The 23,578-nt window shown below is 52.1% G+C and overlaps 4 protein-coding genes across 4 annotated transcripts; all 4 read left to right on the top strand.

Moving 5' to 3' along the window:
• Positions 1–350: 350 nt before the first annotated feature.
• LOC125536758 (high molecular mass early light-inducible protein HV58, chloroplastic) lies at positions 351–1,286 on the top strand. The gene is made up of 2 exons (XM_048700017.2): positions 351–579; positions 678–1,286. Exons 1-2 carry the CDS (start codon positions 469–471, stop codon positions 1,143–1,145), a joined length of 579 nt encoding a protein of 192 aa, XP_048555974.2. The 5' UTR covers positions 351–468; the 3' UTR covers positions 1,146–1,286.
• A 3,006-nt stretch (positions 1,287–4,292) lies between these two features.
• On the top strand, positions 4,293–5,211 carry LOC125536751 (high molecular mass early light-inducible protein HV58, chloroplastic). The gene is made up of 2 exons (XM_048700003.2): positions 4,293–4,515; positions 4,613–5,211. Exons 1-2 carry the CDS (start codon positions 4,405–4,407, stop codon positions 5,075–5,077), a joined length of 576 nt encoding a protein of 191 aa, XP_048555960.2. The 5' UTR covers positions 4,293–4,404; the 3' UTR covers positions 5,078–5,211.
• Positions 5,212–13,819: 8,608 nt separating this feature from the next.
• Positions 13,820–14,744, top strand: LOC125522947 (high molecular mass early light-inducible protein HV58, chloroplastic-like). The gene is made up of 2 exons (XM_048687991.2): positions 13,820–14,037; positions 14,136–14,744. Exons 1-2 carry the CDS (start codon positions 13,927–13,929, stop codon positions 14,601–14,603), a joined length of 579 nt encoding a protein of 192 aa, XP_048543948.2. The 5' UTR covers positions 13,820–13,926; the 3' UTR covers positions 14,604–14,744.
• A 5,861-nt stretch (positions 14,745–20,605) lies between these two features.
• On the top strand, positions 20,606–21,520 carry LOC125522956 (high molecular mass early light-inducible protein HV58, chloroplastic-like). The gene is made up of 2 exons (XM_048688001.2): positions 20,606–20,806; positions 20,907–21,520. Exons 1-2 carry the CDS (start codon positions 20,696–20,698, stop codon positions 21,366–21,368), a joined length of 573 nt encoding a protein of 190 aa, XP_048543958.1. The 5' UTR covers positions 20,606–20,695; the 3' UTR covers positions 21,369–21,520.
• Positions 21,521–23,578: the final 2,058 nt, after the last annotated feature.

Below are 23,578 nucleotides of genomic sequence, written 5' to 3'. Positions count from 1 at the left end.
GTTGGCTGGATCGGGGGCGATCGAACGTCGCGCACTGGACCGGCCCAAATCGTTAGCCGGTCGACCGGAAGCCAACGTTTCCCTTTGCCAAAAGAACAGGGTCATGTTTTGTCATGCATAGGTTAAAAGGAACATTTTTGTCAGTACATGGTGCTGGTACACTCCTGCTACATGCTGGGCTCTCTGGTCTCGTTCCACTTTCTGGCGAGAGCGGGCTATGGGGCGCCTTCGGTGTCCACGTCGACGTGAGCCGGCCGCCTCCCTCCCTCCACGTACAGCTCTATCACCTCGTTCACGTGGCCACGGCCGCGTCCACCGGCGAGGCCCTCACGGCCGCTATAAAATGCGCGCCCGCTCGCTCACAATAGGCACAGCAACACAACATCAGCCAAGTGTCGTCACCATCGATCTAGCCAGCAGCACCTTCTCTAGTTCTCTTCCTGCGCTAGCTTTTCTCTGCCTTGAGTAATGGCGACCATGGTGGCTTTGAGCTCCTTCGCCGTTGTTGGCCGGTCCGCCGCCCGTTCTCCAGTGGTGGCCCCGCGCCGGCGCGCCCTCGTCGTCAGGGCCCAGACCGAGGTGAGCTTTCACGTCTCGCGCTCAACTGTTTCGGATGCTGGCTGGCTAGTGTTACTTCAAGACTCGATCTCAATGTAAAATTGTTTGTGTATGTGCAGCCTGGCATGGATTCAACCAAGGAGACAACGAGCGCATCGACCTCCTCCTCCTCTCCGAGCACGAGCGCGACCCCGACCCCGATCCCGACTGCACCCAAGCCCATGACCAAGAAGGCTAACCCCTCCGTGTGGGACGCGCTCGCCTTCAGCGGCCCAGCGCCGGAGCGCATCAACGGCCGGCTGGCCATGGTGGGCTTCGTGGCGGCGCTCACCGTCGAGGTGGCGCGCGGTGGTGGGCTCCTCGACCAGGCCGGCAGCGGCGCTGGGCTTGGCTGGTTCCTGGTGACCGCGGGGGTGTTCTCCGTGGCGTCGCTGGTGCCGTTGCTGCAGGGCCAGAGCGTGGAGAGCAAGTCCAGCGGCTTCTGGAGCGCGGACGCTGAGCTCTGGAACGGCCGCTTCGCCATGCTCGGCCTCGTCGCGCTCGCCGCCACCGAGTTCATTACCGGCGCGCCCTTCGTCAACATCTAAGACCACGTAATGTAGCGCTGTGGATTCTTTTGTGCTGACAGATCGTAATAGTACTAACTGTTGTAGGCAAGTTGCAATTTTGTATTACTATCGATGATTGAATTCTGTAAATCTCATGTTAAGGTTGTTTTCATGGCTTCTTATCCTTTGTTAGTATGAGTCCACGAGTGTGGCGTCATCGCAACATCTTTTTTTTTCTTGACAAATTTCACCTACGCCCTCTTCGGTAGACTGACTATATATTTTCATGAAGCAATGCTAGACATACGGGGGGTTTACAGGGGAGTACGGGGTGGTTAGAGGAGGGGAGGGGGGGGGGGGGGGGGGGGGGTTAGAGTAAGGCATGCAACGTGGTCCGTGAAGGTCCGTAGCATTATCAATTTCCGTGACGAAGAACATTGTTTGGATTAGGACACCCTCGTCTCCGTGGCTAGTATGGTCTACATGTCTATCCGCTAATCCATCATATACTCACATGTCTACTTTTAATATGCTAATTAATTAAAAACTTATATATTTATTTGAAACAATATATATGGCACAATTTTTTACCATAATTTTACATAGAAATTCATGGGGTTATCCTTTATACCACTGATTTTGCCTACTTCAAAAGGCATAGCAGCCATTTGCTTTCTTATGGTATACTAATGTAAAAATGTAGTTTTTTGTAATTTTCTTCGAGAGCATGGAGTTCTATGTCTATGATTTACCATTTTTTTTGTTTCGTAGCAAACTCATGTACCCATTGATTTGGTATCCTTGATATTGTCGCGAATTTGAGGGCATCACATAGGCGTTCAATGAACCAGCGGCAGAACAAGGAATCGTGCGGTTTCGCAATAGATTGGCTTCCTGGATGTTGTGCATGCAAACAATGTAGGTGTTATTGCATATAAGGAACTAATGACTGCATATCTTTCAAGATAAGATGGTAAAAGGGCCAGTTCAAATTTGTCAAACTTGGAGAGATTTTGATCATTCCGATCATTGCAAAACCATGAAATCTAACCTCATGGATGTATCGAGGTTCTCCTATCGGCAGAACTCAATGACCTTTTCGGCCATATAGCCTTCAACGATGCTTCCCTCCTTCCGGTTATGCTTCCCTCCTTCGGTAGTAGAATTCTGTAAATCTCATGTTTAGGTTGTTTTCATGGCTTCTTATCCTTTTTTTAGTATGAGTCCAGGAGTGTGGCCTCACTGCAAAATATTTTATGTGTGTGGTGGTGACCCATACAAAAAACAGCTTCGAACACGGACTGCACTGTTTCTACGCGTCATATTGCTCTCATGGTCATGGGTAGGAAGTCGTATGAGGCTACACATACGCGCGTGCGTGCATAGCGTGTGACTCAGTAGATCGGCCTACTTAGGCAATGTTCACGTTCGTCATCGGTGCACCGTCACCACTAGTAAGGCAATCACGAGTACTTGTATATATCTATCAATTTCACGCATGAGATATTTAAGCATCGTCTTAGAGAGGCTAAAAGAGCAGCACGTGCTTTAGCTAAGCATGGTGAGGGTCATGGGATGGAGTCATGGAGACCCTCTAGCTTCTTAATTCCTGTATAATTGTTATGCCAAGTTAATATATACCACCATGTTGGTATTTCCTAAAAAAAGGATGAATATCATAAAACCATCACATCTATGTCTAGGGTTTTAACTTGCAACCACTTTACTCTACCGCTACAAAATTGTATCTATTCCAGCATAATTTTTGGCAGATAACACTAGTGAGCTGTTTGGAGTGAATTAAACATGTTTCCGAAAGAAAGGGCTCGTAGTAATTGTTGATGTGGCATAAAACGGTCAAATACCGTTTGTTTGACCGTTAAGTTGGACATGGACTCACCCTACATTAATACTACTCTCTCTCTCACACACACATGCCTATTCCTTCAAGGCATTTGATCGAACAACTTGTGTGCGACCGCGACGTCTACCCCTGCCTTCTGCAGCCAACCGACCTCCTGGATGCCTTCTCATCACTAGATGATGTACATGAGCTAGCTACGATCTAACATAGATGATCTACAAAAGCAACTTGATAGTTCCTCATCGTGCACAATGTATGCATGTGACAAAGGAGTGGATGTAGGCAAAATTTGTTCTCCATGGGCCACGGTTTTGCGCACTTCTTTGTCTAAATGGTTCTTCCCATCTTCCTTCTCCTAGTGGCACGATAACGCGGTTCGGAATGCAATGATTCATTGAAATCGGTGATGGTGGCTGGCGACCATGTTTCTCTTTGTCGGTTTCTCCTTTCCGTGAACTTTTTGCCCTGTAAGTGCTCCTCCACGTGCGGTTGTGCTTTGCTCGTGGGCGGGGACGAGGAGGAGGGCTGGGCCACCGTCGTCAAAGATGACGGGGAAGACGGAAAAATGAAGAAAAAAATTCATCAAAATCTTGCCGAAGTTGGGGAGGGGCGCTATGGGTGGTGGAGTGGGACTGGGCTGGTAGGCGGCTGCGCCAATGGCCATGGGAGCTCTATAGCTTCCCCACTCTTAAACGAGACTTCCACATCCTAGAGCAAATATGGCTTAGTGTGGATTTCTTTTGGGAGGGAGGGGGGGGGGGGTTGGATTCTTAATAACAGTCTATCTTCTTTAGTACAAAGGATCCAATAATGTCATAAGCTTATCGCTTCTGCACGACCCGGCTATTTAAGCCGGTCGACTAGCTCGTCACGCGGTCAGGTGGGACTAATACAGGTGTGAGAATCTTAACTATGAGCAATTTTCGGTGTGTTTTGACATCCCAACTGACCCAAGATAGACGGGATGATCGTCGTGCATGGCGCTGCATGTAATAGGTGTTTCAAAAATAGGGTATGTCATTGCAAATGGTTAATTTTTCGGCTCGCCTAATCACTATTCGTGGGCGCGTCCGCAGATGTTTCAGGGGCCAGATTTGCAACCTTGCGGCTGTAGATGGTGTAAGAGGAATTTTTGTCAGTACATGCTGGTTCTCTAGTCTCGTGCACTTTTTGGCGAGAGCGGGTTATGGGGCCTTCGGTGTCCACGTCGACGTGAGCCGGCCGCCTCCCTCCCTCCACGTACAGCTCTATCACCTCGTTCACGTGGCCACAGCCGCGTCCACCGGCGACCTCCTCACGGCCGCTAAAAATGCGCGCCTGCTCGCTCACAATAGACACAGCAACACAACATCAGCCAAGTGTCATCACCATCGATCTAGCCAGCAGCACCTTCTCTAGTTCTCTTCCCGTGCTAGCTTTTCTTTGCCTTGAGTAATGGCAACCATGGTGGCTTTGAGCTCCTTCGCCGTCGTTGGCCGGTCCGCCGCCCGTTCTCCGGTGGTGGCACCGCGCCGGCGCGCCCTCGTCGTCAGGGCCCAGGCCGAGGTGAGCTTTCACGTCTCCGCTCAACTGCTTCGGATGCTGGCTGGCTAGTGTTACTTCAAGACTCCATCTCAATGTAAAATTGTTTGTGTATGCGCAGCCTGACATGGACTCAGCCAAGGAGACGACGAGCGCGTCGACCTCCTCCTCCCCACGCACGAGCCCGGCCCCGACCCCGATCCCGGCGGCACCCAAGCCCATGACCAAGAAGGCTAACCCCTCGGTGTGGGACGCGCTCGCGTTCAGCGGCCCGGCGCCGGAGCGCATCAACGGCCGGTTGGCCATGGTGGGCTTCGTGGCGGCGCTGTCCGTCGAGGCGGCGCGCGGCGGTGGGCTCCTCGACCAGGCCGGCAGCGGCGCTGGGCTTGGCTGGTTCCTGGTGACCGCGGGGGTGTTCTCCGTGGCGTCGCTGGTGCCGCTGCTGCAGGGCCAGAGCGTGGAGAACAAGTCCAGCGGCGTCTGGAGCGTCGACGCTGAGCTCTGGAACGGCCGCTTCGCTATGCTCGGCCTCGTGGCGCTCGCCGCCATCGAGTTCATCACCGGCGTGCCGTTCGTCAACATCTAAGAGACTGTGGCATTGTGGATTTTCATTTTGAGCTGACAAATCGTAATAGCACTAACCAGTGTAGCCACATTGCAATTTTGTACCATGGGTAAGTAGAATTCTGTAAATCTCATGTTTAGGTTGTTTTCATTTCATGTCTTCTTATCTTCTTATCCTGAAATTCCTTTGTTACTATGAGTCCACGAATGTGGCGTCACTGCAACATCTTTTTTTTCTCGACAAATTTCACCTACGTCTTCTTCGGTTGACTATATACGACGGGGGGGGGGGGGGGGGGGGGGGGGTGGTGGTGGTGTGTGTGTGTGTTTGTGTGTGTGTGTGTTCAGGGGAGTACGGGGTGGTTAGTGTAAAACGTATGTTTGGGAAACTGCTCGACACCCTAAACGGGGTGTGGCTATCTCATTATATAGAAATACCAAGAGGTATAATACAATGTTACAACAGATATATAGAGGCTACATATATATAGAGTCTAATCTTAACTATAGCCTGAAGTACAAAGTAAGTTAAGATTGCGCCTACAGCCTACAAACTGTGGTTGTGGAAGAGGCTTCGTGAAGATGTCAGCAAGTTGATCCTTTGACGAGATGAACTTGATACAGAGTAGCTTCTGTGCAACGCGTTCCCGAACAAAATGATAGTGAACCTCAATGTGCTTCGTCCGAGTATGGAACACCGGATTAGACGAGAGATATGTAGCACCGATGTTATCACACCACAGAACTGGAGGACGGGCTGGAGAGACTCTCAGTTCCCTCAAGAGAGACTGTACCCATATGATCTCAGCAGTCGCATCAGCAACCGCTTTGTACTCAGCCTCAGTACTACTGCGAGACACCGTTGCTTGCTTGCGAGCATTCCAGGCGATCAAGTTAGAACCCAGAAATACCGCATAACCCCCCGTGGATCGCTTGTCATCAGGATTACTAGCCCAATCTGCATCGGAAGAAGCAGAGAGCTCACCAGACGGGGCAGGCTGAAGGAGCAAACCATAGGAGGCAGTAAGACAGATGTACCGCAAAATACGCTTCACAACTGACCAATGAGATGTCCTGGGTGCATGAAGGTACTGACACACACGGTTAACTGCATAGGAGATATCAGGCCTGGTAATAGTAAGATACTGCAGACCACCAACGAGACTGCGATACTCAGTAGCATCATCAGGTGAAAGAGATTCTCCATCAAAAGCAGACAACCGATCAGTGGCAGGCATCGGAGTGATAGCATGTTTGCACTTCAACATGCCAGCCCGTCATAACAAATCCATGGATTATTTCTTCTGAGTGAGGGTCAACCCAGCAGAAGACCGTGAGACCTCCAGACCGAGGAAAAAATGCAGAGCACCTAGGTCCTTGACAGCAAAATCACCACTCAACGCAGTCACAAGACGACCAGCAGCAGCATCAGAGGAACTGATGAGAATGATATCATCAACATAAACCAGGAGATACATCGTCACCTCAGGGCGCTGAAGGAGAAACAGCGACGTGTCCGCATTGGAGGGAGTAAATCCAAGAGCTCAAAGAACAGAGCCAAGGCGGGCATGCCATGCACGAGGAGCTTATTTGAGTCCATACAGTGCCTTAACCAGACGACATAGATGATGAGGACGTGCCGGATCAACAAAACCAGGCGGCTGGCGCATATAAACCTCCTCCTCCAGAATTCCATGTAGGAAAGCATTCTGCACATCGAGCTGACGAAGAAACCATCCTCAAGTGACAGCAAGAGACAACAGCAAATGTATAGTAGTAGGTTTGATAACGGGACTGAACGTGTCTTCATAATCAAGACCATACCTCTGTTTGAAACCCTTGGCGACTAGTCGTGCTTTGTAGCGTTCTATAGAACCATCAGCATGTCTCTTGACTTTAAAACCACACTTGGAATCAATGACGTTGACGCTAGACACTGGAGGAAAAGTTGCCAAGTATCATTTTTTTGTAGAGCCTGAAACTCCTGTTCCATTGCCGCGCGCCAATGAGGGATACTGAGCGCAGCCGGAAAGTGACGAGGTTCTGCAGTGGGGTCAGCAGCAGTATGAGCCATGCAAGCAGCAAGCCATGCGACAGTCCGATCTTTGTGTTCCTTCGGACGAACAATGCCAGATTGACTTCATGTGCGAGGACGCAAGGTGACAACAGGCTGTGTTGGCAACACCACAGCGACAGGTGATGGTGATGAAGCCGAGACACCCGACGAGCTCTCACCAGGACTCCCTGGCGTCAGAGAAGCAGGCGATGATGCGTCGAGGAAAGGCAGCCCATCGAAGGCCAAAGCAAGGTCTGTCGGGGTTGCTGGGCCGGGCGAAACTGCAGTCGGCCCAGTCGGAGTGGCCGCCAGGTCGGGCGAGACCACCACCGGGCCGAATGAGGCGGCAGCTGGCCCAGGCGAGGTGACCGCCAGGCCGGGCGACGCCGGAGTCTGCGGGCCAGGCGAGACCAGTGTCGGGGCGAGCGAGGCCGCCGTTGGCGGGCCGGGCGAAGCCAGTGTCAGGGCGGGTGAGGCCGGCGACTGCTCCCCGGGCGAAGCCAGCGTCGGGGCGGGTGAGGCCGGCGCCCGCTCCCCGGGCGAGGCAGCGACGGGTTGGCGGATGCCACCCGGCATGCATGGCCCATGCACATGAGAGGCGTTCCAGTTGCGAGCATCATCCGGCGCTTGTTCCTCAAGGAGCTCAAGGCGTGCACCGCGTCCAATACCTACAACATGATTAGGGAGCAACACAGGGGCATATGCAACATCCAGAAAATGATCAGGCGAAGGTACAAGCATGTGCACTGGTGGCGTGAGAGTGGTAGAGTTTGTCGGAAGTGCACGAAAGGGAAACATATTTTCATCAAACACAACATCACGAGATATGTAGACGCGATTTGTAGGAACATGAAGGCACTTGTACCCTTTGTGAAGGGAACTATACCCGAGAAAAACACACTTCTTAGACCGAAATTCTAGCTTAGGCTTGTTGTACGGACGTAGGTGAGGCCAACACGCACACCCGAACACCTTGAAGAATGTGTAGTCTGGAATTTCATTGAGCAAGAGTTCAAGCGGAGTTTGCATCTTCAGAAGTCGTGAGGGGAGCCTATTTATCAAAAAACAGGCTGTGGAGAAAGCATCACTCCAGAACCGAAACAGAACGGATGCATGAGCTAGCAAGGTTAGGCCAGTTTCTACAAGATGACGATGCTTATGTTCGGCAATACCATTCCACTGATGTGTATAAGGGTAAGACACACGATGCGAAATCCCAGGTTTGTTAAAAAATGAGTTGAGATTATGGTATTCACCCCCCTAGTCGGATTGAACATGAATAATTTTATGCTTAAGGAGACGCTCAACATGTGCTTGGAACTGAATGAAAACATCAAACACATCAGACTTGCGCTTAATAAGATATAGCCAAGTGAACCGACTGTAAGCATCAATAAAACTGACATAATAATTGTGACCACTAACAGATGTTTGGGCATGACCCCACACATCAGAAAACACAAGCTCAAGAGGATGTTTCACAACACGACTAGAATCTGAAAACGGAAGTTGGTGACTCTTGCCCTGCTGACAGGCATCACATATAGTTTCAGCAGTTTTATTGGACACAACTGGTAGTTCATGACGATGCAACACATGATGAACTATAGGAGCTGCAGGGTGACCAAGGCGCGCATGCCATTGCGTAGGTGACACACGAACACCACTGAACGCCTGAGGAGAAAACTGCATGGGAGGTGTGCGCGGCGCGTCAAGTGCATACAGGCCATGGCGTAGACGACCGCTAAGAAGAACGGCCCTCGTGTCCCGATCCTTGATAAAGAAACGAAAAAGGTAAAATTCAGCAAGGACATTATTATCACGAGTAAGTTAAGGAATAGACAACAAACTACGCGTAGCAGAGGGAACTCAAAGGACATTGGAAAGATGCAGTTTGCGAAAGTTGTGTGCAAGAAGAGAAGCCTGACCAACATGTGAGATGTGCATACCTGCTCCACTGGCAGTGTGCACCTGATCATGACCACGGTATGGCTCCTGAGTAGAGAGCTTGCCCATATCTCCGGTGAGGTGATTGGTAGCTCCGGTGTCCATATACCACGTAGGATCAATGGAGTAGGATGGAGTGCGGCCATGCTCATGACTCGTCACTGCGGCGGCATCTTGCTTATCATTCCCTTTGCCATTGTTGCCTAGGCCCAGAAAGTCTTGCTTGAAGCAACGATGACAGCGGGAGGCAATGTGACGCTCAATGCCACACAACTGGCAGGCCTGCTGAGCACCGCAGCAGGGACATCAAGCAACGGGCCGGCTGCCACCAGTGATGGAGGGCGCCGCACCCCACGGAGCTGACTGAGGCGAGGCCGCCGCTTTCCCACCAAGCGGCGCCGGCTTCTGCGACTTGCCGCGAGTCGCGGCGTTGGCGGAGACAAACCCCGGAGAGGCTCGGCGCGCCTTGATGCGCTGTTCGCGGCCAAGGAGGCGCGCGTAGAGCTCGCAGGGTGGCAGTGGGGTCTCGCAGCCATGCACATTCTCGATGAGGTTATCATAGTCATCATCCAGGCCATTGAGTACATCGGTGGTGAAGTCCTCATCACCAAGCGGCTGACCAATCGAGGCCAGCGTGTCCGCGAGACCAGTCATCTTGTTGAAGTAGTCCGTGATGCTGAGGCCATCAAGCTTGGTCACCCCCAACTCGGTGTGTATAGAATGAGCACGCGCCTGAGACTGAGAGGCAAAGCTGCTGTGAAGCGACGACCAAGCATCTTTAGACGTCGCGGCAAAGATGACCAGCGACGACACGCTCGGGGTCAGAGACGAGTGTATGGCAGAGAAGATTGCCTGATCCTGGGCCACCCACACATGATGAGCCAGATGATACGGCGGCGGGCACGGGATGGAGTCGTCGACGTAGCCCTCCAGGCAGCGGCTGCGGAGGAGAGGAAGCACCTGAGCCTGCCACGACAGGTAATTGTCCGGCGTGAGCTTCACCGGAAGGAGATGTGCGAAGTAAAACGGCGATGGCGGTGGAGCACGATCCTGTGTCGGTGGCGCGTAGAGACCCATAGATGGATCCGTCTCCTGAGGCGGCGCGATCGCCAAGGGTGCACCATAGCCGGGGATAGCACCAACATATGGGTCCCCTGATGACGAAGGAGACGCGGCCCCGTAGGGCAGCGAAGGGGGCGGCGCCGCGTAGGGTTGAGGACGCGTCGGTGCCACATAGGGCTGCGGCGGCAGCGCCGTAGGGATGCATCGGCCAGGCGGACGGCGATGGTGGCGGAGCACCCGGAGTGGATGCAGGGGCGCCATACCACGGGGGCCATAGGCCGGACCCGAAGCACCGTACGGGTGCAGGGCGGCGTACGGCGAGGCAGAGGCGGCGCCATAGGTCGGGGCAGGGGCAGTGCCGTATGCCGGCGGCTGACCCTGGAAGGACGGCGGCGCCGGTGGAACACCCGTGGTGGTCGAGGGCGATGGGCCGCCAGAGGACGGCGGCGGAGGCAGGTCATCGTTGGCGGCTCCCGATCCGATCTGGGAGACCGCGGGCGGCTGGGTGGTCCATCAGGCCGAGGCCGCAGCCAGTGGCTAGGAGGCCAGAAACGGCGACGAGGGAGCGACGGCAGGGGCCGGCGCAGGGGGCGGCACAGCAACGGTGGCGGCGGCGGGGGGGGGGGGGGGGGCGCGACCGAGGCGGCAGGTGCAGCGGAAGACATCGTAACCCTAAACTGATACCATGTAAAACGTATGTTTGGGAAACTGCTCGACACCCTAAACGGGGTGTGGCTATCTCATTATATAGAAGTATTAAGAGGTACAATACAATGTTACAACAGATATACAGAGGCTACGTATATATACAGTCTAACAGTTAGAATTTGATTGGCTGGCATCAATTAAAATCTCGGGGGGGGGGGGGAGAGTAAGGCATGCAACGTGGTCCGTTAGTATTATCGATTTCCATGACAATGAACATTGTTCGGATTAGGACACCCTCAACTCCGTGGCTAGTATGGTCTACATGTTTATCCGCTAATCCATCGTATATTCACATGTCTACTTTTAATATGCTAATTAATTAAAAACTTATTTACTTATTTGAAACTATATATGGCACAATTTTTTACCATAATTTTACATAGAAATTCATGGGAGTTATCCTTTATACCACTGATTTTGCCTAGTTCAAAAGGCATAGCAGCCATTTGCTTTCTTATGGTATACTAATGTAAAAATGAAGTTTTTTGTTATTTTCTTCAAGAGCATTGAGTTCTATGTCTATGATTTACCATCTTTTTGTTTCATAGCAAACTCATGTACCCATTTGATTTGGTACCCTTGATATTGTCGCGAGTTTGAGGGCATCACATAGGCGTTCAATGAACCAGCCGCAGAACAAGGAATCGTGCGGTTTCACAACAGATTGGCTTCCTGGATGTTGTGCATGCAAACAATGTAGGTGTTATTGCATATAAGGAACTAATGACTGCATATCTTTCAAGATAAGATGGTAAAAGGGCCAATTCAAATTTGTCAAACTTAGAGTGATCTTGATCATTCCGATCGTCGCAAAACCATGAAATCTAACCTCACGGATGTATCGAGGCTCTTCTATCGGCAGAACTCAATGACCTTTTCGGCCATATAGCCTTCAACGATGCTTCCCTCCTTTCGGTTATGCTTCCCTCCTTCCGGTAGTAGAATTCTGTAAATCTCATGTTTAGGTTGTTTTCATGGCTTTTTATCCTTTGTTAGTATGAGTCCAGGAGTGTAGGGTCACTGCAAAATATTTGATGTGTGTGGTCGTGATCCATACAAAAATCAGGTTCGGACACAACTGCACAGTTTCTATGCGTCATATTGCTCTCATGGGCATGGATAGGAAGCCATATGAGGCTACACATACGCGCGTGCGTGCACAGCGTGTGACTCAGTCGATCGGCCTACTTACGCAATGTTCACGCTCGCCATCGGTGCACCGTCACCACCAGTACGGCAATCACGAGTACTTGTATCTATCTATCAATTTCGCACGTGAGATATCTAAGCATCGTCTTATAGAGAGGCTAAAAGAGCAGCACGTGCTTTAGCTAAGCATGGTGAGGGTCATGGGATGGAGTCATGGAGACCCTCTAGCTTCTTAATTCCTGTAATTGTTATGCCAAGTTAATATATTGCCGCCATGACAGTATTTCCTAAAAAAGGGTAAATATCATAAAACCATCACATCTATGTCTAGGGTTTTAACTCGCAACCAGTTTACTCCACCGCTACAAAATTGTTTCTATTCCAGCATAATTTTTGGCAGCTATCACTAGTGAGCTGTTTGGAGTGAATTAAACATGTTTCCGACAGAAAGGGCTCGTAGTAAGTGTTGATGTGGCATAAAACGGTCAAATACCGTTTGTTTGACCGTTAAGTTGGGCGTGGGCTCACCCTACATTAACACTACTATCTCTCACACACATCCCTATTCCTTCAAGGCATTTGATCGAACAACTTGTGTGCGATCGCGACGTCTACCCCTGGCTTCTGCGGCCGACCGACCTCCTGGATGCCTTCTCATCACTAGATGATGTACATGAGCTAGCTATGATCTAAGATAGATGATCTGCAAAAGCAATTTGATAGTTCCTCACCGTGCGCAATGTATGCATGTGACGAAGGAGTGGATGTAGGCAAAATTTGTTCTCCATGGGCCACGGTTTTGGGCACTTCTTTGTCTAAATGGTTCTTCTCATCTTCCTTCTTCTAGTGGCACGATGATGCGGTTCGGAAAGCAACGATTCATCGAAATCAACGATGGCAGTTGACACCATGTTTCTCTTTGTCTGTTTCTTCTTTACCTAGTTTTTTCCTATAAGTGCTTCTTTGCGTGCGGTTGTGCTTTGCTGGTGGCCGGGGACTAGGAGGAGGGCCACCATCGTCAGAGATGGTGAAAAGAAGAAAAAAATTCATCGGAATCTTGTGGAAATTGGGGAGGCGGGCGCTATGGGTGGCGGAGTGAGACCGGGCTGGCAGGTGGGATGTTGCGCGGCAGCGCAGTGGCCATGCTCCGTAGCTTCCCCTTTTTTGAGACTTGCCTATCCTAGAACAAATATGGCTTAGTGTGATTTTTTTGTTGTTGAGGAAAGCCACATTTGAAGAACTAAATGAAACGAGGAATGGGCTAGTAAAGCGATAATTCCCCAATCAAAAGGTTTTTCCACATATTTAACTTTTGGAGGATGGACTAGAGATGCCATAAAAGCACTCAGAGTCATATTTTGTTATGCCTAGGTTAAGAGGAACATTTTTGTCAGTACATGGTCCGTGTACGCTCCTACTACATGCTGGGCTCTCTCGTCTCGTGCCACTTTTTGGGGCGCCTTCGGTGTCCACGTCGATGTATGTGAGCCGGCCGCCTCCCTCCCTCCACGTACAGCTCTATCACCTCGTTTACGTGGCCACGACCGCGTCCACCGGCGAGGCCCTCACGGCCGCTATAAAATGCGCGCCTGCCCGCTAGGCACAGCAACACAACATCAACCAAGTGTCATCACGCGAATCAACCTGTGATTGAGTTGGTTAGATGGACAGTGGTATCCCCAATTCATCAGGGTTCAAATCCTGGTGCTCGCATTATTTCTGGATTTATTTCAGGATTTTCGGCGATGCGCTTTCAGTGGAAGGAGACGTTCCCGTCGACGACGAGACGCCTACGGTGACTTCGTAAATTTCAAGATGATATGTCGGTTCAGTCTCTCGAAGCTTGTGTCTGTACTGATGCTAAAAAAAACAAGTGTCATCACCATCGATCTAGTCAGCAGCACCTTCTCTAGTTCTCTTCCCGTGCTAGCTTTTCTCTGCCTTGAGTAATGGCGACCATGGTGGCTTTGAGCTTCTTCGCCGTCGTTGGCCGGTCCGCCGCCCGTTCTCCAGTGGTGGCCCCGCGCCGGCACGCCCTCGTCGTCAGGGCCCAGACCGAGGTGAGCTTTCACGTCTCGCGCTCAACTGTTTCGGATGCTGGCTGGCTAGTGTTACTTCAAGACTCGATCTCAATGTAAAATTGTTTGTGTATGTGCAGCCTGGCATGGATTCAACCAAGGAGACAACGAGCGCATCGACCTCCTCCTCCTCTCCGAGCACGAGCGCGACCCCGACCCCGATCCCGGCTGCACCCAAGCCCATGACCAAGAAGGCTAACCCCTCCGTGTGGGACGCGCTCGCCTTCAGCGGCCCAGCGCCGGAGCACATCAACGGCCGGCTGGCCATGGTGGGATTCGTGGCGGCGCTCACCGTCGAGGTGGCGCGCGGTGGTGGGCTCCTCGACCAGGCCGGCAGCGGCGCTGGGCTTGGCTGGTTCCTGGTGACCGCGGGGGTGTTCTCCGTGGCGTCGCTGCTGCCGTTGCTGCAGGGCCAGAGCGTGGAGAGCAAGTCCAGCGGCTTCTGGAGCGCGGACGCTGAGCTCTGGAACGGCCGCTTCGCCATGCTTGGCCTCGTCGCGCTCGCCGCCACCGAGTTCATTACCGGCGCGCCCTTCGTCAACATCTAAGACCACGTAATGTAGCGCTGTGGATTCTTTTGTGCTGACAGATCGTAATAGTACTAACTGTTGTAGGCATGTTGCAATTTTGTATTACTATCGATGATTGAATTCTGTAAATCTCATGTTAAGGTTGTTTTCATGGCTTCTTATCCTTTGTTAGAGCATCTTCAGCCGTTCAGCCCCCTAGGGCGCTAAAAAAAACGGTCTGAGAGCGAACCGGCGCTAATTCGGCCCCTGGGGGCGACCTAGCTCCCAGTCACGCCCTCAGGCGCCGCCCCCAGGACGCGAAAAATTCGAACTTGGTCGCTCCCGCTCACAAAAGACGCCACAAGTCGAGCGATCGTAAGTCACAGTTCGGCGTACAAAAAATAGAGCGACAAAAGTTCGCGTGCGCATCACTTGGCGGGCTCTGCCCCAGACGTCGGCGGAGTTGGCGTGCGCGGGCTTGGCGGTGTCGGAGCAGGCTCTGCGCTGGGCGGTGTCGGCGCGGCTTCAGTGGTGCTGGGCGTCGTGGAGGTGTGGTCACGCGGGCTTGGCGGCGGCGGCGGCGTGTGGGTCGGCGTCGGCGTCGGCGTGTGCGTTGGCGTCGGCGGCCTTGTCGAGGGAAGCTGGTTCCGGATGAGGCCGCGCTCCGCCAAGTACCACGCCTTGACCGCCTCGTCGGTGCTCTGAAGCATGTCCGCCCCACCCAGCAGGAAAGCCAGGTCGGTGTTTCTCTTCTTCGCGGCGACGTTCGTCCGGAGCAGGTCGAGCTTGACGGCGCTGCTCGACATCAACGCCGGCCACCGCGCCTCGGTCTTCTCTTCACGAAGGACGGCCCGGGCCTGCGCGTCGGCGAGGCAGTGCTCGATGGACTCCTGCACTCGAGCGGTGGCCGCGTCGGCGTATTTCCCCTTCTTGGCAACTTTGTTGCCGTCCGGCCGCCCTTCCGATGCGCCAGGAGTCGGCGCGTCCGGCTTGTAGGTCTCCTTGGCCTCGTCGAGGGTGCGCCGGACTTCCGCCCACTTCTCGCACTTGTCAATGCGCTTGTAGACGTGGAGGTGCTTGAATTCGGCGAACATGCATAGCAACTGCGCGGAGGGACAAACTGGGCGGCGAGTAGTTGTATGGAGGGTACTGCACGCCAGCGAAGGCGGGAGAGGGCGTGCACTGGGCCGGGTATCCATGGGGAAGGTGACGTTTGGGTTGAACCCACCGTGCGCGTCCCCGTCGGCGTAGCCCGGCGAGGGCGATCCCCATGGCTGCGGAGAGCCGACGCCTTGCTGACCCCAGGGCGCGTACTGAGCATGGCTTTCGGGTGGATTCATCATCCCCGCGCGAGTCGCCTCGGCATCGATTTGGTCCGCCAAGGCAGCCGCAGCCACGCGCGCCGCGTTGTCGCGGGCCTTCTTGGCGATGGCCCTGTTCCGACGGTCGGCGGTGACAGCCTCCCGCCGCTGAACTTCCGCCCTCTACTCGGCGTTTGACATGCTCGGTGGCTTGATCGGCGGCGCCCTCGGCTTCCTCTGCTTCGGCTGGGCGACGGAGGCGGTCGCGGTTGCCGCCGCGCGGGGGGCGACGTACTTCTTCGGTGGCATGGCGGCCGGCTGGGAGGGAGGCGAGCGGGAAGGAGATTGGCGGGAGGAAGGAAGAGTACGGAAGGAAAGTGGGGAAAACGCGGGAAGAAACGGCGGGAAGAGGCGCTCACCTCGCCGACAGGGCGGACCCACGCGCCCTTTTCACTTGTGCCGGCGCCCCAGGCGTCCCCAGGAAGCCGGGTTCGGCCTGGGTCCGCCGGCACCAGTTTTGCCCCGAGCCGGTGAAAAATGAGCTTCTGGGAGCGCGACCGGGTCGTTTTTTCGGCACCGGCGCGGAAAAAACGTCCGAGAAAAGCCCCACGGGTGCGACTGGAGATGCTCTTAGTATGAGTCCACGAGTGTGGCGTCATCGCAACATCTTTTTTTTTTCTTGACAAATTTCACCTACTCCCTCTTCGGTAGACTATATATTTTCATGAAGCAATCTAGACATACGGGGGGTTTACAGGGGAGTACGGCGTGGTTAGAATTTCATTGGCCGGGATTTGGTTAAGTGATGCGACCTCTCGGGGGGATTAGAGTAAGGCATGCAGCGTGGTCTGTGAAGGTCCGTAGCCTTTGCCTGTGCGTATAGCATTATCAATTTCCGTGACGAAGAACATTGTTTGGATTAGGACACCCTCGTCTCCGTGGCTAGTGTGGTCTACATGTCTATCCGCTAATCCATCATATACTCACATGTCTACTTTTAATATGCTAATTAATTAAAAACTTATTATTTATTTGAAACTATATATATGGCACAATTTTTTACCATAATTTTACATAGAAACTCATGGGAGTTATCCTTCTATACCACTGATTTTGCCTAGTTCAAAAGGCATAGCAGCCATTTGCTTTCTTATGGTATACTAATGTAAAAATGAAGTTTTTTGTTATTTTCTTCGAGAGCATGGAGTTCTATATCTATGATTTACCATCTTTTTGTTTCATAGCAAACTCACGTACCCATTTGATTTGGTACCCTTGACACTGTCGCGAGTTTGAGGGCAGCACATAGGCGTTCAATGAACCAGCGGCAGAACAAGGAATCATGCGGTTTCACAACAGATTGGCTTTCTGGATGTTGTGCATGCAAACAATGTAGGTGTTATTGCATATAAGGAACTAATGACTGCATATCTTTCAAGATAAGATGGTAAAAGGGCCAGTTCAAATTTATCAAACTTGGAGTGATCTTGATCATTCCGATCATTGCAAAACCATGAAATCTAACCTCATGGATGTATCGAGGCTCTCCTATCGGCAGAACTCAATGACCTTTTCGGCCATATAGCCTTCAACGATGCTTCCCTCCTTCCGGTTATGCTTCCCTCCTTCCGGTAGTAGAATTCTATAAATCTCATGTTTAGGTTGTTTTCATGGCTTCTTATCCTTTTTTAGTATGAGTCCAGGAGTGTGGCGTCACTGCAAAATATTTTATGTGTGTGGTCGTGATCCATACAAAAATCAGGTTCAGACACAACTGCACAGTTTCTACGCGTCATATTGCTCTCATGGGAATGGATAGGAAGCCATATGAGGCTACACATACGCGCGGGCGTGCACAGCGTGTGACTCAGTCGACCGGCCTACTTACGCAATGTTCACGATTCGCCATCGGTGCACCGTCACCACCAGTACGGCAATCATGAGTACTTGTATCTATCTATCAATTTCACACGTGAGATATCTAAGCATCGTCTTATAGAGAGGCTAAAAGAGCAGCACATGCTTTAGCTAAGCATGGTGAGGGTCATGGGATGGAGTCATGGAGACCCTCTAGCTTCTTAATTCCTGTAATTGTTATGCCAAGTTAATATATTACCGCCATGCTGGTATTTCCTAAAAAAGGGTGAATATCATAAAACAATCACATCTATGTCTAGGGTTTTAACTCGCAACCACTTTACTCCACGGCTACAAAATTGTATCTATTCCAACATAATTTTTGGCAGCTAACACTAGTGAGCCGTTTGGAGTGAATTAAACATGTTTCCGACAGAAAGGGCTCGTAGTAAGTGTTGATGTGGCATAAAACGGTCAAATACCGTTTGTTCCACCGTTAAGTTGGACGTGGGCTCACCCTCCATTAACACTACTCTCTCTCACACACATCCCTATTCCTTCAAGGCATTTGATCGAACAACTTGTTTGCCATCGCGACATCTACCCCTGGCTTCTGCGGCCGACCGACCTCCTGGATGCCTTCTCATCACTTGATGATGTATATGAGCTAGCTATGATCCAAGATAGATGATCTGCAAAAGCAATTTGATAGTTCCTCACCGTGCGCAATGTATATACGTGACGAAGGAGTGGATGTAGGCAATATTTGTTCCTCCATGGGCCACGGTTTTGGGCACTTCTTCGTCTAAATGGTTCTTCTCATCTTCCTTCTCCTAGTGGCACAATATCGTGGTTCGAAAGGCAACGATTCATTGAAATCAGTGATGGTGGCTGGCGACCTTGTTTCTCTTTGTCGGTTTCTCCTTTACGTGAACTTTTTGCCCTGTAAGTGCTCCTCCGCGTGCGGTTGTGCTTTGCTCATGGACGGGGACGAGGAGGAGGGATGAGCCACCGTCGTCGGAGATGACGGGGAAGATGGAAAAATGAATAAAAAAATTCATCAAAATCTTGCCGAAATTGGGGAGAGGGCGCTATGGGTGGTGGAGTCGGACTGGGCTGGTAGGCGGCTGCGCCAATGGCCATGGGAGCTCTATAGCTTCCCCATTCTTAAATGAGACTTGCCCTTCCTAGAGAAAATATGGCTTAGTGTAGATTTTTTTGGGGAGGGGTGGGGGAGGGGGGGGGGGGTTGTGGATTCTTAGTAACAGTCTATCTTCTATATAAAGGATCCAATAATGTCAGAAGCTTACTGCTTCTGCACGACCTGGCTATTTAAGCCGGTCGACTAGCTTGTCATGCGGTCATGTGGGACTAATACGGGTGTGAAAATCTTAATTATGAGCAATTTTCGGTGTGTTTTGATAGCCCAGCTGACCCAAGATGGACGGGACGATCGTCATGCATGGCGCTGCATGTAATAGGTGTTTTGAAAATAGGGCATGTGATTGCAAATGGTTAATTTTTTGGCCCGACTGATCACTATCTGCGCCAGATTTGCAACCTTGCGGCTGTAGATGCTGTAAGAGGAATTTTTGTTAGTACATGGTTCCAATAATGCTAAGCATATAAAGAGTTACACGCAATTACACGCTGACTAAAATTCTTTCTTTCTACCTAACCACTTCCCCCTGATTTTCATGGGGGTGGGCCATTCCTCCCCCTTAAGCTCCAATCACAACCTATCTGTTTGTGAAACTCATATAAACTCAAGACGCCGATATCCACCACACATGTGGCATAATAGGCATTCGCCCACACACTGTGTGTGGCATGAGCAGGGGGCAGTCCATACGGGCTGTGTGTGGGCAAACAATAGAATTGCCCACACGTGTGGGCGCAGCTACTTCGTGCCACACGCCCAACAAGTACTACTCATCCCCGTCCCGCGCGTGTGGCACGAAGCAAATATGCCCACACGTCCTGGCGCAGCTACATTAGGTACGCGCAGGGTGACGATTTAGTTGCCATCCGGGATGACAGATGTAGTTATCCGGGATGGCAAATATGATTGTAAAAGCACATCAACTCTCTCTGTTTTGGTTAACTATAATTGTCATGTCTAATTTATGGTAGTTGCCGCGTGTAATCAAATCATAGTTGTCGTGTGTGATTAACTATTTGCCACATGTGGTCAAACAATAGTTGTCATGTGTGTTTACCTAGTTGCAACGTGTGGTTAATCACAGTTGCCACGTATGTTTATCTGATTGCCACGTACGCGCAACTACAATTGCTGTCTAGCAAACGATTCATAGTTGTCATGTGTGTTTGCCTAGTTGCCATGTATGCGCAACTGCAGTTGCCATCCAACAACATACGACTGTTGTGTGGGCGAAAAGCAATTCGCCCACACGCGCATGGACTAGGTGGTGGCTGTGTGGGCAGAAACTAGTTCGCCCACACAGTGCAACTAGCAACCGCGTGCTATGGAGCGTGTGGGCGACCTCTCTAACGCCCACACGCCGGCCTTGTCCTACGTGGCACGCGAAAACTATCTCGATGTGTCAAGATTCATGCAAACTTAACTGGACGATGATTCAGACGTGTGGGCGAGTTGCAATGTTGCCACACGTGTGGGTGTTAGTGTTTTCGTAAACTTATATATATATGTAGCATTACTCTGCTGGTTCTCTAGTCTTGTGCACTTTTTGGCGAGAGCGGGTTATGGGGCCTTCGGTGTCCACGTCGACGTGAGCCGGCCGCCTCCCTCCCTCCACGTACAGCTCTATCACCTCGTTCACGTGGCCACGGCCGCGTCCACTGGCGACGCCCTCACGGCCGCTATAAAATGCGCGCCTGCTCGCTCCCAAGTGACATAGCAACACAACGTCAACCAAGTGTCATCACCATCGATCTAGCCAGCAGCACCTTCTCTAGTTCTCTTCCTGCGCTAGCTCTTCTCTGCCTTGAGTAATGGCGACCATGGTGGCTTTGAGCTCCTTCGCCGTCGTTGGCCGGTCCGCCGCCCGTTCTCTAGTGGTGGCCCCGCGCCGGCGCGCCCTCGTCGTCAGGGCCCAGACCGAGGTGAGCTTTCACGTCTCGTGCTCAACTGTTTCGGATGCGCTGGCTGGCTAGTGTTACTTCAAGACTCGATCTCAATGTAAAATTGTTTGTGTATGTGCAGCCTGACTCAACCAAGGAGACAACGAGCGCATCGACCTCCTCCTTCTCTCCGAGCACGAGCGCGACCCCGACCCCGATCCCGGCTGCACCCAAGCCCATGACCAAGAAGGCTAACCCCTCCGTGTGGGACGCGCTCGCCTTCAGCGGCCCAGCGCCGGAGCGCATCAACGGCCGGCTGGCCATGGTGGGATTCGTGGCGGCGCTCACCGTCGAGGCGGCGCGCGGTGGTGGGCTCCTCGACCAGGCCGGCAGCGGCGCTGGGCTTGGCTGGTTCCTGGTGACCACGGGGGTGTTCTCCGTGGCATCGTTGGTGCCGCTGCTGCAGGGCCAGAGTGTCGAGAGCAAGTCGAGCGGCGTTTGGAGCGCCGACGCCGAGCTCTGGAACGGCCGCTTCGCCATGCTCGGCCTCGTCGCGCTCGCCGCCACCGAGTTCATTACCGGCGCGCCCTTCGTCAACATCTAAGACCACGTAATGTAGCGCTGTGGATTCTTTTCTGCTGACAGATCGTAATAGTACTAACTGTTGTAGCCACGTTGCAATTTTGTATTACCATCGATGATTGAGTTCTGTAAATCTCATGTTAAGGCTGTTTTCATGGCTTCTTATCCTTGTTAGTATGAGTCCACGAATGTGGCGTCATCGCAACATCTTTTTTTTTCTTGAAAAATTTCACCAACGTCCTCTTGCGGTTAACTATAGGGCAGTGATCTGCGCCGGTGCACTGGCCGAACGATTCGGCCGGTCGGCGCGCGGATACTTTAGAAAGCGCGCGTATTCAGCCGGATACTGCCCCGATACTCGGATACTGCCTGATATGTATCCCGTAAGTATATCTCGATTTTCTGATTTAAAAAAAAGAAAATAATGTTTGATACTCCAAGGATACTTCTGCGATACTTTTTGGATACCTGAAACCTCTCGTTTGACGTGAAATCCCCTCCCTCAATAGTAAAGGCACATCTTTTAAAGATACCCAACATGGGTGTGAGTTCATGCCAAAACATGACTGTCAATATTTTTGTTCAATTGAAATGTGAGCAAGAGAGAGTCGATGCACTGATTGGAACAACAAACCCGCGAAAATCCAACTGCTAATTAATAAAAGTGGACCAAGTGCAAGAAAACAAAGGGAATAATTCTATTGAGGCATGCTTTGACCTAGAAGCTCTATTTTCTTTTCAATATTTTTAATAATTAATATATGTAATATCTACATATAAGCGTATCGCCGTATCCATGTTTTCAGAAAATTGGCATATGGGGCGTATCCCCGTATCACGTATCCGATAAGTATCCAAGTATCCGTGCAACATAGCCGATCGGCTGCCCACCGTCGGATCGCTTTGCCCAGAGCCGTTAGATCACACCCTTCTATCGCCCCCTTCCTCACGCGCGTGAACGACAAAAATCCCCCGCAACGCTATTTGTGCTGGACACCCGCCATGGACCGCTCCGAGGCCTGACCTTGAAGCATCACCAGCTTACCGCCGGTCGCCGTCCTCGTCGCCGGCTCGCTGCCCTCGCCCCCGGTAGCCGGTTGCCGTCCTCGTCGCCGGCTTGCCGCCCTCACCCCCGGTCGCCGGTCGCCGTCCTTGTCGCCTCCCGGTCGCCGTCCCCGCCCCCGATCGCTGGTCACCGCCCGGTCGCCGTCCTCGCCCCAAGTCGCCGTCCTCGTCGCCCCCGGTCTCCGATCTCCGTCCTCGTCGCCACCGGTCATTCGCCGGGCTCTCCCGGTTGAAGCTTTTTTGCCATTACCGCTTGAAGCTTTTTGTCCTGCCGGTTGAAGCTTTTTCCACCATTGAAGCTTTTTTACGCGGAGCAAGATTTTTCCTCATGCCACTCTAAAAACTTTTCCTCTAGCTGAATGAAGCTTTTCCACAAATGGTTGAAGCATTTTCTCCCTGGGTGGAAGCTAGACACTTGACTAGTTCCAGCAAATAAAAACGTAGCCAGTAGAAAATGTATACATCGGTTGTAGCATTTGTCCACCCTGGTTGCATCTTCTGCCGCGCCGGCGTTCGTAGCGGACAGTCGACAGGTTGCAGCAAAAAACGATGCCAGCTATAGCAAAATACGATGCCGGATGTAGCAAAAACTGCTGGTCCAGCAAAAACGACTTCGATGGGAGCATTTTTGGGTGCTACTTCCAGCAAAACACTGCGTCGGTTGCAGCAACCGTGATTTGTGGTTGCAGCATCACCCCGTCCATTCCAAGTCCAACTTGCCGTGGTGACCCCAACAGCTCATCGGGGTGAATCCCGCAACTCGCCGCCGTTACCGGTTCCAGCAAAACCAGTACACGATTGCAGCTCCCTTCCCATGATTGCAGCTCCCTTCCCAGCCGACGGTGGATGGGGTTGAGACCCGACGGTGGCGGCGCCCTCCGGCGACCAGCCGGCGAGGCGGCGGGGCCGGGCGACGAGGAGGTGGGGCGCGGGGCGACGGGGCTCGGGGGCGCTGCTCGTGGGCGCACGCGGACTGCGTGGGAACAATGCGGGGAGGGATGGATAAGATGCACAGGCCCACATCAGGGGAGAAGTTGCTACATGTGCGTGTGTGTTGTGCGTGAGGAGGCAGGAGCCGACCGAAGTTTCGGCCGATGCGCCGGATCTAAACATTACCCTTAACTATATATTTGATGACGACCCACATTGTTTTTAACATAGTACAAA

Source organism: Triticum urartu, chromosome 1A (genome assembly GCF_056163025.1).
Source record: "Triticum urartu cultivar PI428250 chromosome 1A, HENAU_Tu73, whole genome shotgun sequence".
NCBI classification, from domain to species: domain Eukaryota; kingdom Viridiplantae; phylum Streptophyta; class Magnoliopsida; order Poales; family Poaceae; genus Triticum; species Triticum urartu.
The sequence above is the reverse complement of the archived record's forward strand: the minus strand, read 5'-3'. Positions and strand labels throughout refer to the sequence as shown.

Excerpts from the sequence above, each read along its gene's own strand:
- LOC125536758 (XM_048700017.2), top strand. The coding sequence starts at position 469 with ATGGCGACCATGGTGGCTTTGAGCTCCTTCGCCGTTGTTGGCCGGTCC. Across the intron at positions 580-677 it reads TCGTCAGGGCCCAGACCGAG|CCTGGCATGGATTCAACCAA; the intron begins GTGAGCTTTCAC and ends GTGTATGTGCAG.
- LOC125536751 (XM_048700003.2), top strand. The coding sequence starts at position 4,405 with ATGGCAACCATGGTGGCTTTGAGCTCCTTCGCCGTCGTTGGCCGGTCC. Across the intron at positions 4,516-4,612 it reads TCGTCAGGGCCCAGGCCGAG|CCTGACATGGACTCAGCCAA; the intron begins GTGAGCTTTCAC and ends GTGTATGCGCAG.
- LOC125522956 (XM_048688001.2), top strand. The coding sequence starts at position 20,696 with ATGGCGACCATGGTGGCTTTGAGCTCCTTCGCCGTCGTTGGCCGGTCC. Across the intron at positions 20,807-20,906 it reads TCGTCAGGGCCCAGACCGAG|CCTGACTCAACCAAGGAGAC; the intron begins GTGAGCTTTCAC and ends GTGTATGTGCAG.
- LOC125522947 (XM_048687991.2), top strand. The coding sequence starts at position 13,927 with ATGGCGACCATGGTGGCTTTGAGCTTCTTCGCCGTCGTTGGCCGGTCC. Across the intron at positions 14,038-14,135 it reads TCGTCAGGGCCCAGACCGAG|CCTGGCATGGATTCAACCAA; the intron begins GTGAGCTTTCAC and ends GTGTATGTGCAG.